The 20,095-nt window shown below is 44.3% G+C and overlaps 1 protein-coding gene across 1 annotated transcript; it reads right to left on the bottom strand.

Moving 5' to 3' along the window:
• Positions 1–2,129: 2,129 nt before the first annotated feature.
• On the bottom strand, positions 2,130–16,451 carry BNIP3L (BCL2 interacting protein 3 like). The gene is made up of 6 exons (XM_054396625.1): positions 16,299–16,451; positions 11,125–11,311; positions 9,246–9,318; positions 7,390–7,493; positions 6,467–6,616; positions 2,130–5,271 (listed from the first exon to the last, which is right to left on the bottom strand). The coding sequence occupies exons 1-6, from the start codon at positions 16,381–16,383 to the stop codon at positions 5,223–5,225; spliced, it is 648 nt and encodes a 215-aa protein (XP_054252600.1). The 5' UTR covers positions 16,384–16,451; the 3' UTR covers positions 2,130–5,222.
• Positions 16,452–20,095: the final 3,644 nt, after the last annotated feature.

Here is a 20,095-nt window from a genome sequence, read left to right as displayed (position 1 = left end):
GGAGAGGAAAACAGAAAACAGGCACATAATATCGTTCACAGGATGAAGCAAGATATTAAATAATTGGTAGGAAGCCCAGAGATCTCTGCTACCTCTCAGACAGGACTGTTAAAACCACAGGTGTAGGTTCGGGAGTGAAACACTTGGTGCATCAGGAAAGCAAGCCGAGCAAGTTGTAGCCTTCCAGTGATGGCACAACCCACTCAGGCAGAAGGTTAAAACAAGCCCTCTCTGTAAGAACTCAAAAGGAGACTGCAGGCTGTACTCTGGGCACACAGCTTTAAAACCAACTCAGCAGCACCTGAAAAGCCTGTGGGTACAAACTGCTTTTGGTTCCATTTCAGGCAGCAGTCACACACTGCCAGACTTTGCAAAGAGTGGGCTGAAAACAATCCAGCACCAGTGTCCATCTTGCTTTTGCTGACTCTGGTATGAGCATTTTTTCCTGCCTTATCAGTACTTACAAAAATATCTTTACTTTTAAAAAGGCAGAATCCTGCAACTGGAGCCGAGTAGATAACCCCAGGAAAAAGAACATTCTGTTCTTTCCCAGTGCTGGGGCAGCGCAGCCACAGCAAATCCTGCCATGCTGTCCCAGCAGACCTGTTCCTGCAGCTCGCTGCTCAGCCCTTGGCTGCACTGGCAGCCACAGGCAGGGGTTGTTACAGCCCTCTGCCCAGCCAGATCTTACTGCAGAGCACAACCAGGACTATCCTCTCCCTAACACCCAGCTAGTCTTTCTGAAATCTGAATAATGGCAGCTACAACTTCACCTCCTCTCCAACAACAAGCAAAACACTGGCAGAAGGAGCAAGTTATTTCTGTGAGCTCCCTTCTGTAGGAAATTCAGAGCTGAAAGCAACTATGCAGCATCACTGGAAGTAAACTCTGGTACAAATCCTCCAGACCTGCAGGAGGACTTCTCGACAGAAAAGTCCTGAATGTGTTTCCAAGTTTGGATAAAAATCCCAATTGCTTACTTATTAAGCCTGCATCATTCTCTTAGAAACACGACAGGCTGCTCGTACGTGACCAGGCGTGCTGCGCAAGAGACCACGCCAACCCCAGGAGGCAGATCTAATGGGACAGGATAAGGCACCACAAAACAAGGCAGATTTTCCTTGAAACACTTATTCAGGAGACAGCCTCAGAGATGTACCTGAGAGGCAAAGTCTCCTTTATCTACCACAGAGAAGCATCCCAGAGTCCTGTGGCTGAACTGTAAACTATGGTCCAAAGACGATACAAGGTAAAGGCTGTGACAGCTGAGCTCCACACACTGAAATCTTGCAAGGCTGTATGAATCCTTCTATGGCTACATTATACATCTTAGCAACTCAAACCACGTGGAAGAGACTATTATACTCCAGAATAAGCACTTTGGTTATTTTGTGGCTTGAAAATTACTGGATTTCACTTTAGATTACAAGCTGCACGTTCAATAAACTCTGCCAATCAAAAAAGTTTCTAAACAAACTCCACAACCTTATGAGAAAAGTGTTAGGAAACAATTTAAAACAGCTATAGTTGAGAAACGCCACTTTCCATGCTCTCAATTCTCTGGCAGCAGCATAGAAAGTGAAGTCCTGTTTACTTAATGGAAAAGCTTCACTTGCTCTCCCCCTAATGTCAGGACTCATCACAGAGCTTTGGCTGAGTCAGCTGCACTCAGCTGAGCTGACACAAAGAGCGAGTTAATGAAACAGAAATTATGTAGCCATTTCCTGTTCCTGTAGGTGCTGCATGAAGCACCAGAGTTTTCCAGGAGTATCTTAAGGTTTTAAAGTGATGATTGAACCATACAGTCCAAGAGGCCTTGTATTTCATTTGGTTTTCAAGAACCAAAACACAAAGGGCTCTTTCTGTGTAACCAAGCATGAGGCAAAGAGCCTACAAACACTTCCAGAGAATCAGGGTTTAATTTTTAATACAAATTTGTACAGATATGCACACACACAAGACACCTAAACTTGGACTGAACAACTCTCCGCCATGACTCCTAGAAATACCCTGGGCTCTTGAACCAAGAAATATGGAGGCAGATTAACAGTTAGGGTTTCTGTCCCTTATTCTTTAATCTGCAAAGTCAACAGTATTAGGTAACAGAAGAGAAATACAAAGAATACAACAGAGTTGACCCACGATACAAAAAATCCCATCAATCGGACTTTACGTTTTTATGTGCCACTACATTATTTTGCTTTAAGTTTCCCTGGACAAGGTGCTGGAGGGTTTGGTGCAGATCTACAACACTGACAATGGAAATTCCTTTATTAGGTGCTTCAGGAAAAGAAGCAGATGATCCCAAGTCACTACACAGAAAACTAAGCCCAGCAAACTTTCAGATGATGATCCCAGTCTCTGAACAGCAGCTGCAATGTTCATGTAACCCAGAACACAACAGTTCCAGTGAAACACTGCACACAGCAGTCCTGTAAAAGCAAATACAATAAAAGAGAGCGAGAAGGGCGCAGTATGAAGTGATTCCAGACAGACAGTTTTGTGAGAGCTTTAATGGCACAAAATGCTGGTAAGCTACAACTTATACATGAGCTGTAAACTGTATATAATGTTACAAACTGCTAACTAATGGATGAAGAATGCAGAATCACTTTGGCTCAGTTAAATCCAATATTTTAAACAAATGTCAATTAAAAAAGTTTGAGTTTCTAACAATATTCAGATTCCACTTTAAAACAGTAAGTCAATATCTGCTGCAGTTAGCTCAGCCTGCTGCATCTTTAATGTGCGAGTTTATGCATTATTTCTTTTTTTCTTTGATCCTATTTACAAATATTCTAGGCCAGTTTTCACCAAAGGTAAGAAAAATGAAGCCTGCATTTATTTATTTATTTTCCAAAACTGTAAACAGGTATAAAGCTTTTAAAACAACATTTATCTTAACAAAACTTCAATTATCAATAGTTGAAACCCCTTTTCAAACAATTAAACCATCTGGTTTTGCTCATTGTAAAAGCAGGAGTTGCAGCCTCTCATCCAAAGTTTATAGCAGGGTGTCAATAAATAATGCATTGTGTCACAGCAAGCATTACAGTGACCACCTCCACTCCTCATCTAGAGGTCTCGCCACTTCCAATCACTCCATGGCTTCTTCAAACACTGCAAGCTGTGTTGATACTCTAGCCACAAGCTTGCAATACTCTTGATCAGATTTTAATTTAGAAAGGAGCCTTTTATCAGTACTCCCTACTCAGAAAAAAATAACTAAAAAAAAAAAAAATCTATTTCCCACTATTGCAATTTCCATACAAAACAAGGTGCTGCAATTAGAACTGAAAGTGTTTCAGCCCTTCTCCTACTTCCTTGGTTTTTAGGGCTGTCAAAGGATGTACTTGGTCCTACCTAAAACACCTTTCACCACACCCCTCCTCCTTGTCCCACCTTTGGGTGAAACCCAATGTCCAGCTTGGAACAACCAGGCAGCAGCAGACAGCTCAAGGGCCACCAGCATCCACCACCAGAAGAGAAAAAAAGCAGATGTTAAGAGAATTTCCTTGCATCCCAAAAGCATTCTCTGTCAGCAGTCAGAAGTAGAGAATAAATATAAATACAGTTTAGCAGGGGGTGATAATTCACTTTCTTACTTTCTGGGAGCTAACTAAATTATTTTCAACCAAATCTCACTTGGAATTTAGCTTCTATGCATCAACATTGTTTCAGGCAATCACTGCTCTATCAAATTATCAACTTTATAAAGTCTGATGCAAGCAAACAATTACAGGTAGCTGTTCTCTCTACACCGGCTGACTAAATCTCCTTGTTTTCCACACGTCAGCCTGCTAAAATTTTTATTTAAATGAGCTTTTTGCTGAAATTTTTATTTAAATTACCACTGGTTCCCTAAATACTTAGTATTGAAGTCTATATCATATTTTTTAATATATTCATATATATTAAAAAAAAAAAGAGTATTCTACACTTCAGAGTCATGCTGCATGTTCTGAAATCCAATAAAACCTATTTAAGGACAGGACTGTCCCAATGCTTTGTAACAATTTGGTACTAAAGCTTCACATTTTGAGAAGTGTCACTGAAGGAGGACAAGGCTTAATGTTCCCTAAGATAAGAGTTCAACTATGTTAGTGATCAGTCTACCTAACATGAGACATCACAAGTGACTTCCAAATTCCACATCTCCCCAGAGGAGACTGTACAGTACACAACGAGGGGAATGTTGAAGACTCCTTCTGCAGAAGGCATCGCAGAACTCCACAGCTCCGCAATCCTGATGAACCTGCCAGGCTGTCCCCTTGAAGTCAAAAGCTCTGTTTTCTGAAGCTGCCCTATCAGCATGACTGAATGGTTCCACAACAGTCATTCCTTTATACAGACACTAACTATATCTACAGCTGTTGGGTTTTTCCTTAAAGTTAAAAATACTTGAGGAGGAAAATTTCACATTTAAAATTTCCCCTTAAGAAAACAGGTAAGGAAAATAAAAGCTTCTTCACATGCAAACAATGCAATTTCTCTAATATTTTCTAGGCATCAGACAGGTTTTCCTACAAGGAATAAGGAGCAGACTTCATAGAAAAGACAAGATTACAACAATTACTTAATACTAAAATATGCTGATGGATTTAGTTATCTTGCTTTAAAATTTATGCGCTCTCTGCCTCCTGCAAATCAAAGGGTGTTAGCCAATACAAGGGGCAAAGTAAATTCCCCCAGAAAGCTGATTTAAACTTTTTTATTGCCAGTGATTTCTTGGTTTATTTCACAACCAGCTTGTTTTTCAAAAGAAAAACTTAGTTTCACTCCCATCAGTAATTTTCTTCCAAGGAGACTGTTAATTTTATCACTGTAATGCAGTCAACATTTACACCATGCACAACTGCAATTTAAGTCAGGTTGCACTGAAGAGGCAACAGCATCACTGATAAAATGAAAACTTGCTGGTGGCATTTTGCATTGAGAGAAGCCCTTGCAACATATAGACAGTTGTAAACTCCGTTCAGCAACTCTGACGTGTCTTGCAGGCCAAGAGGCAGGGATATGGGAGGAGAGGGAAAGCATGTGGATAGCGAAACACCTCAACAGAGTTCCAACACAATACTGAGTTCCAGAGTTAGCAACAACCTGGATATGTAAGGAAAGGGTGAAATCAGGGTCATGCTTAAAATGGTCTCAAGTCACATGTACTAAATGAGACAGTAACACCTTCACAGGTCACGGGGGCTTCCAGATTCTGCATTCCACCTTCAGTAAGTGCTGGCTGAAGGTGTGGTCAGTCGCTTTCCAATGTAGATGCTGAAACAGAGAGCATAAGGCAGAGGTAGTTCAAGGAACAGTCTGGTCTCCAAACATCCTCAAGCACTCAGCTATTCTGATTTGTCCTTCAAGCACGTCTGATGAGATTCTTCCAACTTGACCCCTGTAACATTACTTAGAGCAAGATTTTCAGATGAGCCCAGGAGGAGTTGTCCTACCCATGCCAGTACAGTGGGCTTCTGCCAGCCCCAAACTCATCTGAAAACCCCAGTCAAAAGCTTTTGTCTTGTTTGTGGAGCACCTGACACAGGGGCTCCTGAACAGCTAGCCAACACCGTCAGATTACTGTGCAAAACAAAGTGCTGCCTGCAAAGGGAGGGGGTGAGCTTCCACACTGAGCACTCAGGAGCTACACAAATGCTGACCTCCAATAAATAAATCCTGCAAGATTTACTTGGTCACAGAAAGGCACAATTTGCTATAGCACAAATACCTCAAAACACAGACTCACGCGTTCTCTGCCTGTTTAGAAGAATTTAAAGTGACACTCCATCCCCAGAAACAAAGCTGAAGCTAAAGAAAAGCACAATTTGAGTACATCCCTTCCCCACCTGAGCAGAATATAAGATGGATAAACACAGGGTCAGGATTAAAGCAAGGCCAGAGCTTACGTGAGATTAAGCAGGCAATGCAAACACTGCTGAGCAGTGTCACAGCTGATCTCCCAGGGCACATCCAGCATTTCACGTACCTAAATATTCACACCTTGACTGCCAGTGGTATCACACAACGGCAGCATGAGACACTGAAAATTCCAGGGCACGTGCCATACACAGGACTTCAGCACCATAACTTGTATGTGCTCCTAGAATGGTTCAAGTTGCAGCAGGTTTCCACCTATTCCATTCTTACTTTCGCTGTGTGATACCATGAAGCCTAAGTAGAAGGTGTGGACAATCAAATGGCACGTTATAACTGCAAAGGTTACCTGGCAATTAATTATAATCCACGGAACAAAATCAAACCTATTCTAGTCTCAAAATAAAACATAGTAATGGCTGCAAAGTTTTAATTGCTACGAAGTTTTCCTGCATCTCAGGAAGTGTCCCAAGTCTACCTTGAGCAAGGTGCAGCAACACTCTGGTTATTCTAGACACATCCCTTTCCAGCAGGCACCTGACACACAAGCAAAGCCAGATGCAAAAGTTGAAGTGAGAATTAGATCAATACTTACCCTAGTCCCAAAGCCAAAACATGAGATATGAAGAGAGATGGAATGAAAACCTTAAGAAATTCTGCAGAGAAAATGCCACCTTTTTTCATTGCTCCACTTTTTCTCATACTTAAAGACACTGAACGTTTAGGATGTCTGAAATGAAATTCCCTGAAAGAAGAGGGGGAGGGGGGGAAAATTCAACAAGGTCTTTTTGTTTCTTTCCCTTTTTGCACACAAATGCACAGATCTCTGTAGAAGCATTTTGTTAAAACAGTACAAAGAGGTAGAGATCAAAGCAAGAGATCCCTTACACAGAGTAAGGAACCAAAGAGAATAATAGGAGGTATTGTGGAGAGACCACTTACACAGACAGTACAGAGACAAAGGGAGCAGTAGCTGAAGAGAGAGGTAGGTCCGAGAGAGGGAATTTCAGGATGTGATTTGTTAGCAAGAGCCTCATTTTTTGTTCCAAACAGAGATACAGAAGTCTGCCAGATTTAGACAGCATCCTCTATTTTAATAAAAAGGCTTTGCATTCACGGATCTCAACGTTTCCCCTTCCATGGATGAACATTACATATTTTACATAGAAAGAAAAAGAGGTACAGAGAATTTAGGAGACTCTCAGCATTATCCCCTTCAATAAGCCAAAACTAAATCCCATGAATCCCAGCTCCAAGTACCCAGCTCTCCCAGTAAATACAATTTTGTCAAGAAACCCTGATCAGCTTTCTGAGGATTTATATCACTTGATATTACTTTACTGGTGCTATTAAGTTTTTCATACTACATTGTTTTGACTTCCTATAGCCTCCCCACAGAGAAATCTTTTTCTAAGATGATTCTATTTGGAAAGCCAGAGCAATTACATGTCATTGTGACTTACGATTCTTCTCTCCTTCATATCAAATAATATCCATTGAAAAAAGAAGTTAACTCACTTGGGAGGAACGTTTTCAGGCCTACTTGACCAGTCTGATACCCAGTCAGTACTTTTCTTCAAAACTTCCAATTCTTTCTCTCCTTCTACTGCTTCTTCTTCAGACTGAAAATAGACATGGGTCAAGCCTTGTAACACTCAATCAGCTCCTCCTTAGGATGTTAAACTGAGAGCAACAACAGCAACAGTAGTGAAATTATAAGCACCAAATGGTGACACCTGATATATGAACAAATGTTGTTGGACTGCTGGTTATGTAGAAGAGATTTGATTATGCTAACAGGAGGATATGCAGAAGTCAGTACACTACAAATGTTACTGCTATATTCAGGACATCCATCTCATTGCAACTTGTCTGGTTGGGTTTTTTAAAACAACCCCCCCCAAAAAATGTTTATTACATTCAGTATTAAACAGTACTAGGCAAAAAATATCCAAGTTTTACAAACAGCAAAACCTTTAAGTTGATGCCATTGGACTTAAAGCATACAGAACATGGCTAAAGCACAGAAAAACAGTCAAATAAACAGGGTTCAAACCCAGCATCTTTACTTTTTTAAAGGTGTTAGCAGTCATTTAGAATTCATATTGCTTGCAACTTGCAGGTTCTACTCTGTGTGTCCCAGATGCGGTAGGGAAAGGCAAGCCCCCACTACAGCTGCCTTGAACCAAAGATTTCATAGCACATCACTTTACACAGATGTTACTACATAGGAAAAAAAGTAAATGGAAAGACAAGAGAATGCCCCTGACTTTGGTATAAATTCCTCCTTGGTGGTAAAACAATTTGCTGAGGGACTCTGTAAAATCAGATAAAGCACTTAGAACATTCCAAAACCAGAGGTAATCACAGAAATGAGACAGCAGAGCCAACCAGCCACTTCATTCAGAGGGCTCTGGCTCTGTTAGAGCAGAACTGCAACAGTCCTGCTGTTGGGCCAGGTCTTTGACACAATTAAATGCAAGGTTTCATTCTTCCAGGAATGCTTTTTCTTTATAGTGCTTAGGACAGCAAGTTCTATTAAGTGATCAAAGCAAGGGGTTCAGCATTGGTCTTCTCTCAGTTTGCATCATGGAGATTACTCACTATCATGTGAGCTGACTGTCTGCAGAGCCATCAGCTCAGCACTCTGACACCTTGAGCTGAAGTAGAAACATTTCAACAACGAAGCAGATGTGATACACACAGTGGCAGCAGTGCTAGACAAGAGAGCTGCTAATGAACAGGGCGCTTCTGAGCGTTAGAGGGGGAGCCTCATTTCTCCCCTCACTCCACAGCTATTCACCTCTACAAGTCAAATTCCAACTCACGTGGAATCTAAGTCAAAACAAAGTTTACTGACCCTGCCTTGATACTAGAGATAAATGTTCTGGAATGTGTTTTAATTAGTAAAATGTAATTCTGTAATTCTGAAAAATAAACCTTAAAAGAAAAGACAATTTAGTTAAACTGCCCTAGGCTTGAGAGCACAGAAATTATTTACTACCCCTATTTATGAGTAAAAACCTGCAAGAGCAAAATACAAGTGAAGTAAAAAGCCTGACCCAAATGACTAAGGGACAACTCCACATTTTGGATAAATAAGGCTTATAGAATTCATTTGCTCGCATTGCAGCTAACAGCCAAGTTTAGGGTCTCAGAAGGAAAACAATTGCTAGCAAGCAATAATTTAATGCATTTTCTGATACACAAAACCCATGACGTTTTAGGTCTTTTGACATAACAGAGAGCTTGCTCTACTCCTTGAGTACTCCCAAAAATTTTGTACACAAAGATATGATCTCTACACAACATTCACAACTTTATAATTTATCTCATTGAAGTTTATGTATTTTAAAGGTTAATGAAGACAATACCTGAGAACTACTGTCTTTACTTGTATGCATTTCCACATCAAAAGTTATCTGTCCATCTTCTTGGGGTGAAGGGCTGAAGAAAAATTGATGTCATGATGTCAGTTTGCAACACTAGACTCTGTCAGCTAAAGAATCATCAATGTAAAGAGCATTTCAGCTGAATCATTTTCCATGCACTCCTGCATACTGCTCAGGTGAGGTACAGGGTATGATGCCCTTTAGAACACAAACAGCAGTATTAGGAAGCCTTCCAAACACCCTCACCTTTTCCATTTTTTCTTTTCCATTTATAAACCTACCTCATTTGAGTTTTCATGAAAAAGGTGTATTTTAGAAATCATAGAATCACAGACTGGGTTGGAAGGGATTTTAAAGGACCTAGTTCCAACCTCCCTGCCATGGGCAGGGACACCTCCTACCAGACCAGGTTGTTAAAGGCCCCATCTAATGTGACTTTGAACACTGCCAGGCTTGGAGTCTCCAGAGCCTCTTGGGCAACCTGTTTCAGGTTCTTACCACCCTCATGTGGAAGTATTATATTATATACTCTCAATCCAGTTTCTCGCAGCTTGAAGCCATCACCCCTCATCCTGTTACTCCATGCCTTTGTAGAAAGTCCCTCTCCAGCTGTCCTGTGGCCCCATTCAAATCCTGGAAGGCAGCTCTAAGGTCTCCCTGAAGCCTTCTCTTCTCCAAGCTGAGCTGCCCCAACTCTCTCAGTCTGTCCCCATAGGGCAAGTATTCCAGCTGTCTGATTATCTCTGTGGGACCTGCTCCAACAGTTCCATGTGCTGAGGACTCCAGAGCTGGACACAATACTCCAAGTGGAGTCTCAGCAGAGCAGAGAGGCAGAATCCTCTCCCTCGACTTGCTGCCCATGCCTCTTCTGATGAATATCAAAAAAGAACTCAAAACATCATGTTGAAGACCAACTTACTCTGCAGAGCTTTTAAAAAAGCATATTAAACATCAATGCACCTCCCCTTCCCTGTGTGTTACTTCAACTGTCAAAAGGGCAAAGAATTACCAAAATGTGATCCAGTGGAAAACCACATTAAAAAAAAATAAAAAGGGAATGTCTTCTTTCACTAAAAACGTGGGTACTGACTGAAAAACTCCTTGGTAGTACAAGAACTCAACAACCATCACCTACCAAACATTTCTGGCTGGACTGCAAAGTATGAAACGACTGACAGCTAGTTTCTTAGCAACACAGACGTAAGAAAATTTTCTATAAATACAACCATTCTATTAGAGATATTAATATGGCTCCTTTTAAAACACTCTACTCCATTCAGTAATTAGATCAGGCCTAACTAACTTTAAATAGCTCAATAGATCAACCACTTACATAAGACACGCAGCAGACACGACAGACAGCATTCAACCAGCAAAACTGAAGGAGGCAGGAGCAGAGGAACAGCTAAAATTATAGACAGAATCCACAAGAGAATTCCCACAGCTGCCCCAAAACTCCCTAGGGAAAAAGGTATAATGAACACCTAAGAATATCATCATGCTCACCATGTGCCTCAAAGGATTACAGCTTCAGGTAAGAAGAATCACACAACTGTCTCAGGTGGCAAAGACCTCTGAGATCACCAAGTCAGCAACATTAAGTACGTTTAATCCCGCTGGCATAAATCATATGTGCTAAGTTTAACTGCCATGTTGATGTGAGCTTCCTGCTCTGGGACTCCTCAGTTTTCAGTGAAGTATTTTTTCAATTCTGATGTGTTTTTGATAGCCATGATCCAGTAAATACTCCATACACTGGAGCATAACAAACTTAAGCCCAAGACAAAACTTTACCCCCGCCCTGCACCCAGAGGATGAACACTGCAGTGAGTTGCACACACGGCAGCAAACATTCCTTTACCTGTCACAGTGGGAGCTACCCCTGGAACTGCTCTGTCCTGACTCGTGCTGGGCATCCAGGAGGATTTTCTCCATGTCTCCATTGTGGATGGAAGAGGATGAAGGGACATGCTCCAGGCCTCCGTTTTTCCCACTGCCATTATCATTGCTGTTGCCGTTGCCATTCATCTGCAGCTCCACCCAGGAACCTGTTGGACCAGCCAGACGTGGCTTAGTAAAAACAGCAGAACTGAAATCCATCTTCAGGTTATCAATTACACACAGAAAAACACACCAGCATGGGGGATTCAGATAACATGCTCTGCTGCTGGGAGAAAGATCATAAACACCCAATGCAGGCAGGCCTGACCTGGCTTTTCCTCTTTCATCAACACAAACACCCCTAAAAAGTTCTGAGGTGTTGCTGCCTGCCTAGATCCAGAGCCAGGCAAACAGCATGGCCTCAATTGTTCACAATTTCCTCAATTGTTCACAATTTCCTCAACTGTTCACAATTTCCTCAATTGTTCACACTTTAATGGGCCACGTTTCTCTCTGCAGTTTGAAGCTTCAATTACCTGTCTCAGTCACAGTAGTCACCAAGCTTCCTTCTCCTTCTGCGCTCCTACTGTTCTGTTTCTCTTTTTCAAAACAAAATTTTCATTCCCCAGCCCCCTGCTCTACAAACCCTCATTTGTGATTCCATATTCTCCTCCTTCCCTCTATTTCCAAAGGCCCCCAAGTCAACCCCTCATGTTTACACATGTGACACAGGCTGCCCTTCTCAGGCCTCATTTCACACTTTGTCCTGGCCCCTAACAAACACCTCCCCCATTGCACACCACCTCTCCTATCCCACCATGACCATACTGGGTCATACCACAACCCTGCACTTAGACCTGAGCTTCCTCACATGGCTGAAGGACACACCAACACAAACATTGTTGCAGTTAGATTAAAACACTCTCCTGCTAATAAGCCAAAACAAAGAGCTGAGCAGCAAGAGGAATCCCAAACTCTCACATGTAGTAAGTTAATAATTTCATTGCCTTGACTTCAGCCTCCTTCCCCTGCCCCTTTTTGCCCTTTCCATAGCCAAAGAGGGCTGCACAGCCCAAAAGTTGAGATTTCTTGGTTTTCCCTTGATTTTATAGTCCTGCCTATGGGCTATCCACCTGTGCACTGACATTTGACAAAGAGCAAGAGGGCATCACAAATGCTAAAAGCACCTGCTAAGTTCATGTGCTCTGTAACCAGGCTGAGGATTTTTATCTTTGCTTTTAAATGTCTTCACTTGTATTTAGGTGCAGAGTAACCACATGCAAAGCTGTTCATTAGGGACAAGTTTCAACTAGAAACAAACAGGTTTGGGAAATATCCTTCATTCATAAATAAACCATTTCATGTCCTGAGGGGTAAAGGTAGAACAGACTTCTCTTGCTCTCTGTTCCAAATATTTGACTACATTCCCTATTCAACTGCAATCCCAACCTCCTCATTAAGACATGTAATGAGAATCATACAGCCACAATTACGGAGGGAAAGATCTCCAATTTCTCAGAAGGATCCTGTTTTCAAGGCAACATTACGTCCCATTATGAGCCAGAGAATGTGTGATATCATCACAGGTCCTGTGGAACTTAATCTGGCACCTGAATGTCAGAGCTTTCAGGGCCTTTGTGGGTTTTATTTTTTTAAGTTTTGGCATCTTCAGCATTGAGGCAAACATATTCAATAAAGGAAGCCTAAAGATATGAATCAAACAGCTTTTATAAACATTAAATGTAGAGGTTCTAAATTTTAGCACTGATTTCTTGGCTTCTGAAATGCACCTTATCTTTTAATTGCAACGTTTTGGCTCTGGGAAGGGTACCAGTGACACAGGAAGGGTACCAGTGACACGGGAAGGGATAGATCTCATCATGAATTCACCTATTTTCAACTTGATCTTGTGAAGATGAAGCAGAGTTTATCCTTAGCACCAATTATTATCTAGACCATTATACTGATGACCATGGAAGCACCATAGCCCTACAAGTCCTGGTGTTTTACAGCCTGGTTTTCCCAAGCTGCACTGACAGAGGAGGAATTTTAGGTGTGCATGGGGTTCACGCACCAGCTCTGTGCACATGCTGGGCTGCTCAGATAATGGCAGAAGACAGCTTTTGCTCAGATCACTCAGCATGAGGCACAGTGAGCATATTACTCCAGATTTATGATGACTGCTGGTGTCTAGATTTAAAAACAAAAAGGCCATGTTGCAAGAACCACATCAGGAAGGTAGATTTGCCTTGCAGCAACACTTCCACAGCAAGAAGCCATGCATAAAATTGTGTGGCAGCTGCAGTGAGAAGACAGACCAGAAAGCTGTATGCTGCCCAACGTGCATTTTGGAGTAGAGAGCAGCTGCTGGGAGGACTACACTGCCCAGGATCCAAAGACATTCACTGCTACAAAACCAGCAAGGAGTGACAAAGAATGTGAGAAGAATAAAGGGTACAGGTGCAGGTGCAGTGTCTCCCTCTGACACCAAGCAAAGGAAAAGCTCCAGAGCACTGAGTATTGTGCTGTTTATCTAAAATGTGTTCTGGAGGAAGAACACCCAAATTAGCCTGTGAGTAAGGAGTCCCAACCAGCTGAGCAGCAGTTTACATGACAAGCAGCACGTTCTCCCTCTGACCTCACACCTCATGAGTCAAAGCACATCCAAGGAAGCGCAACCTGACATCAGGCTCAAACATGCTGCATCCTCCCACTGGAAGACACAATCGGTTTGGAGAGGGAGCCAGAGAGCTTTGGGAGTTTCACAAACTGGCCAGAGGAACCTGTATCTTTGCTGCTATCAAAGAACGCACAGGAGTACATCAGAGAATAAACTGCCTACCAAAGAGCGTGCTTGCTGCCCCAAGCTTTCCTCAGAACACAGGGACTTAGATTCATCATCCACAGGAGAACTCTTAACTTTACCATATTTCCAACTTGACAGTAAAACAGGAAATGTGGTAGAATTCTCCTCCCTTCACAAATCACCTAAGAGACGCTTTGAGGAAAAAACAAATCCGCATCCCAGCAACACAACAAAATAACAAACCACCCCATAACTGTTTATCTGAGTGGTATTTTTCTCCAAAGGGGTTTGAATTTCAGCCATGCTTTAAAGCTAATTAAAAGTTGATCCAGGCTGATTTTACTGATGTGTTTTTCCACAGCTGGTGGACTGCTTCAACAGCAGTAGCTAAATGTGTTGGGCAAGAGGGCTCTCATGTTGCTTATTCACTCTGCAACTTCACTTGGGTGGGGGAGATATCAACCACAAGATATACATTTAATATATATATACTGCATGTCAACTTGAATAAACCAAGAAATATCATTTTCATAATGCAGTACAGTTAATAAAAACAAAAGAAGAAAGACAGAGAAGAAAGCTGTTCAGATTCCCATCATGGTAATTATTAAGCAGATTTTCCATGACAGAGCTAGATGGATTCCAGCCTAAAGTGAGATTTCTTATTTTTGTCAATATGTAACATAGTTTTATAATAATTAAAATACAGGAAGCACTTAGAATTCCCATTACAAGCAAACCTTCTGCTTTATTTTTGATGAACCCAACAGCACAGATTCAGTTACCAGAGTTTTATTCCCATGTCTTTTTCCCTTCGAGTCAAGGGCTAAGGCATCTCTGAATGAAAGGCCCTAAACAGGCACAAACGACAGACAACAAAACGAATCAGTGTCTAAGCTCATTGGTCTGAAAAGGTTCACTGAAAAGCTCACACAGTGGCAGAAAATGTACCCATAACACCAAAGTATTGTGGAAAGGCTGAACGTCTGAAAGCAGCACTAAGCCTAGATGGAGCTGGTTGGCTGCATTTGTTTTGTCCACGGAGCACATATTATCAAACATTTCCTCTCATACCTTGTGCTCACCACCTTCAGTAATCACATTGATTCTGCTAAGCCCTTCCCTGCTGATCCAGCAGTAAGATCTGCGTGGGCAGATCCAGCAAAGGCTTACAGAGCACTCCTCTCTTGTTGCTCCTGTCTCACAGCAAATTAACACGTCCCACAGAGCCAGTTAAGTACCAACAGGAAACAAAGAGGGGATGTTAAAACACAGAAGCATCAGAGGCAGCAGATTCTAAAGTCAGCGCCCAGTTAGGCACCAGGCATGCCCCAACTCCAAGGTGTCAGAGTTGTTAAAAGTCTGCTAACAGTACTGAATAATTTGCTGAAGTACAGATTTGACTCAGGTGAGCACTGCTGCGAGCTGCCATCGTTTTCACAAGAGGCAGTGCTACCACAACACAATAGCAGTGTTATGAAAATGTCTTGGTTTATTCTTCCTTAACACAATTCCCATTGAACTAGAGCAGCTCAGGCAACGAATCTATTTCGTGGCCAGTTTAACTGCATAGTAAACCACGGAGGCAACAGTTAATCAGTAATGCAATTTATTCACCTCTTCAAACAGCAGCATCCTTAATAACTACAAGCAAACGAAAGGAGGCATTGCTCTAGACGTGTAACACGAGGGAAAATCATCTGCCCAAGAATGGGAGCCTAAACACAACGCCCGATGTGCCTCACCGGTGCTGTGCTCGGGACAAAAGGCTGCAGAAGGGCGCTGACAGCGCTGCCGGATACCGCGGGGTAGAGCTCACGTCAGTGGCATTGCCTCAGCCTCTGAACAAACTCAATTCTCGGCCACGCTCCTCCCCTGCCCTGCTCTATCCCCATCTTAGCTTGCCAATGCCAGACACCGAATGAGCTCCGTTCCACCACCGATCAAACCTGCTCCAGCTCGCCTCGCACCAAACCACGGCGCTTGCTCGATCCTCCGGCTGCCCTCCCCGCGGCCGATTCAGCCTCCACCGCTGTGGTGAAGAGCGGCCCTGCCCAAGAAACCCCCGGGGGCTCACCCCATTTTGGGCGGGCAGCCTCCTCGGCGGTCCCAGCCCCGCACCCAGAAGCTCCCGGGCCTCACTGCCCCCAGCTCGGCGCCCCCCGACCCCGCTCCCACCTCCTCCCCCCGGTGCCCGCCGCCGAACCAATCAGACTCGCTCCGATTGGCCCCCGGCGGCTCGCGCGGCCCCGGCCTCTGCCAATCACGGCCCAGGTAAGAGAGACAAGGGGTCGAGGCCCCACAGCCGGGGGGGGTCCTCGGCACTCGCTGCCCTCCGCTGCACTCACTGTTGAGGGCCGGCTCGGTCTGCGTCCCCTCGGCCGGCGGGTTGTTGTTGTTGTTGTGCTGCGGAAGCTCCTGAGGGCTTGACATGGCGGCTCAGGACCGGCGGCGGAGTGACTGAGAAGCCCGCTGGACAACAACAACAAACCTGGACTCCGCTCCGGGCCCGCCGCCCCGCCTCCTGCACTGCGCAGCCGCGCCTGCCCTTCGCCGCTGCGCACCACGGGGCTCGCTGCCCCTGCGCACGTCCTGCCGGAGCCGTCGCGCCTGCGCTGGGCCTCGCGGGCCGAGGCGGGGAAAGCGCGGGAGACAGGCGCGGCCTAGCTGGTGCCGCCCGCCAGGAACGAAGGGAAAACGCAGAGAAGAGCAGTGAGACCCGTGCAAAGCCGGCCGCCGGGATGCGAGGCTTGTGCGGTGCCAGTCACCTCGAAACCTGGGGCTGAAGTTTTCACAGGAGCTGGACATGGCAGTTGGCAGAACCCTGAATGGGATTCTTCTGCTCCTCATTTTTTCATTCCCATTCTCTATCACAAAGAAGCAGTGAGATTAATGTCTCACAGATGATTATTTAATTTGCCTTCCCAGCTTGAGAAATCATCTCTCCTAGCTTCAGTCCATTTGACATCATCCAAGGTTTATTTTGAGGCTTAGAGTCTTTTTGGTGGAGCTTTATAGCTGAAGTCCCACCTCTCACACATGTAGAAGTACCTTTCTTCCCCATAGCAGTAAAAGACTTTAATGTCATAAATCCCCTCAGCAGCCAGGAGAGTATAAAAGGTGGGCTTTTAAATCAGGAATAGGAGTTCAGCCAGAGCAATGCTACCAGAGACTGGAGTCACACAGACACATTGCCATTAACATTCTGTTACCTTCCCCCTTACACACAAAAAACCCATGTGGTGTCAGTGGCAGAACTGCTTCAAGCTCAATAAAAGGCCTGTGGGTACAAGTGTCTCAGCTGTCCCATGCTGGAACGATCATTTCAAATGTTCTCAGCTGTTCATCAGCACTGTGTTGATAAGCATCCAGATACTGAAGTGTAGACCTTCCAAATCCACCTTTCCTAATTGCAGTGCCATGCCCTGCAGGACTGTACTGAATGCCTGATCATGTAGGAAACATGAATGTCTCTAGGGTATCACCACAAGAAGACTAACCACATGCAGTAAAAAGAAAGCATCTGTTTAAATAATTGAATAAACCAGCTGCTTGCAAGCAGAAGGGCTACAGATAGGCTCTAGATTGGAGTCAGAACAATGAGCTGCTCATGACTGAACAGAATCCTGCACAGGTAACCCTGTCCTCCTTTGCAGCCCTTCCAGTCACAGGTCTGCATCATGAATATGTGTCATCTCCATCATTCAGGAAGCATTTGCCATCATAGTTGTGGCATGAATATTTATCAGTGCAGTGGGACTAATTAACATTTCTGAGTCATAAATAAATTGATCAAGATTACAGAGAGAGCCAATGCAGAGCCAGAAATAGCATTCACAAGCCCTGACTTTCAACCCTGTGCTCTAACCACTACACAGATTCCTCAGGGCAACTGCATGATGTAATTAATGTTTGTAAAGTCCTTTGAATCTGTGGATGGAAAATGCTATGACAACAGCAGGATTGGAGGGACAGAAAACCACTTGTAAACAGAAGGGTTTTATTCTGATGGTTTCAAGGTGTTCTCAATGTTTGAAGTAATTTAAGTAAATAATGATTTAAAGTCTTAAACCTGCTGCCATTGCTTGTTTTCTTCATTTAGTGCTTGCATGCCCCATGCCTGCAAAAAGTGCTCTCTGATGCTCAGATGGATGACACCCAGCAAAGTCTTCTCCCTGTGCACCTCTGTTGGTTCCTTATGCTGGGGACAGTGATGATGTCTACTGGAATCCTGGCATGGTAGGGGTGGGAAGGGACCTCTGAAACTCTTCCACTCTAACCCCCCTGCTAAAGCAGGGCACCCACAGCAGGTTGCCCAGGAGCACAATGTCCAGGTGAGTTTGGAATCTCTCCAGAGGAGACTCCACAACCTCTCTGAGTAACCTGCTCCAGGGCTCCAGCACCCTGAAAGTAGAGGTTTCTCCTTAAGTTCGAGTGAAACCTGCTGGGTTTGTGCCCATTGCCCCTTGTCCTGTCCCTGGGCACCACTGAAAAGAACTCATCCCCACCCTCTTGCTGAGCATTGATCAGATCCCCTGTGAGGCTGCTCTTCTGCAGGCTCAACAGCCCCAGGGCTCTCAGCCTCTCTCCCCCTCATGGGGATGCTCCAGACCCCTCAAATCTTCCCAGCCTCTGCTGGACCCTCCAGTAGTTAGTTCTCTGTCCCTCTTGAACTGGGGAGCCCAGAACTTGTATTCTGTTCTTAGCAGCAGCGGATCACAGTCCTTGCAGATGACTGGTGGATCCACTGGATCCCTTTTTGGAGCTCCCGTCACTGGTTGGTGACGCTTTGCCTCCTAGTGGGGAGCAACAACACAGAAAAGCATCAGAGTAAACCGCAAGCACTGCTTCCTGTGAGAGAGACACAAGGGCTGCGTTGTTTGCAAATGGCTGAGATTATTCAAATGCAAGAGTAGGTTGTGTAGAGAAGTAGCAATTCCCACTGCTAGAGGCTCTCAGCTGGATCACGGTAGAAGGAAGCCCTGTCCTCAATCCAGCCACTGCTACCCTTCTACTGCTCCTTTTTGCAAGCCAGCACCTTTCTGTCCCAGGTTAAACAAGACCTTACAGACCATCACTCAAGAAACCAATGGTTCTGCACAGCAGCCTCACTCTTTCCCCACAGCACACTTCTCCCCACCTTGATTCCACATCCCAGTCGTCCCACTTACAGCAGCTTATCACAGGGCAAAAGGCAGAAGGAAACATCTCCTGTCTGACAGCAGCCAGCAGTGGTGTGTGGCATGGGGGACTCATCACCTACAGCCTGAGATGAGAATCCAAAGGCCAGCACACAGGAAATTATTTCCCAGCTGTGTGGTGTCTAAGAACACCCAATTCAGCCTCCTTTTCTCCAGGCTGAACAACCCCATTTCCCTCAGCTGCTCCTCACCAGACCTGTTCTCTGGCACCATCTATTCCACCATCCAGCAGCCTCTCTCCAAGGGGGAGGCAGGGAAAGAGATTTCCGCTCATCAGCGCCAGCAGAGCTTTTTCAAACTAGGCTGAGCAAAACAATGTGCACTGAAATACTAAATGCTGAAGTTCCAACCCCACCAGAACAGCAGGGGCGAGCAGGCTGCTGCTGACTTTCCATGTTTTCAAGGCAGCAGGCACTTCTCAGCAGGAAAATGAAGGGCCTCCAAAGCATTGAAGCTGCCTTCACCAGACCTCAGCATTGGTGACACCACTGAATGCTGGCAGTGATGTCACTGTGGATCAGCATGGCTGCAATCTTTCAGACGCCAGCTGCCTAAGGGACAGTTGTTGGATTTGGGTAGCCTCACTGGCTTCATAACAAGACACTAGAGAGCAGGACTCCTTTTCTGTGTTTAGTCCAGTACCCAAGGACTGAGAATGGAGAGTTTGCACTGATTTCCACTGGAAGAGGTTGCTGGAATGAAGCAGGTGCATTTCTGTAACTGTGCCTGTTGGTGGAAGACAGAATCACACACACCCTGCCTGGCCCAGAAACCACAGCACAGAAGCCAGGGAACTGCTCAACACGCAGAAGGGAGAGCTCAGCAAGTGCACAAACACCTGTAAAGAGAGAAATGGAGAGGGACTAGGCAGAGGATAAAAAGCCACCTGACAAAACATATTCCAGGCATACTTTTATTAATAAAATATAAGATTTACAGCATGT

This window comes from Indicator indicator, chromosome 38, assembly GCF_027791375.1.
Source record: "Indicator indicator isolate 239-I01 chromosome 38, UM_Iind_1.1, whole genome shotgun sequence".
Lineage (NCBI taxonomy): Eukaryota > Metazoa > Chordata > Aves > Piciformes > Indicatoridae > Indicator > Indicator indicator.
This window is presented reverse-complemented; position numbering and strand designations above follow the sequence as displayed.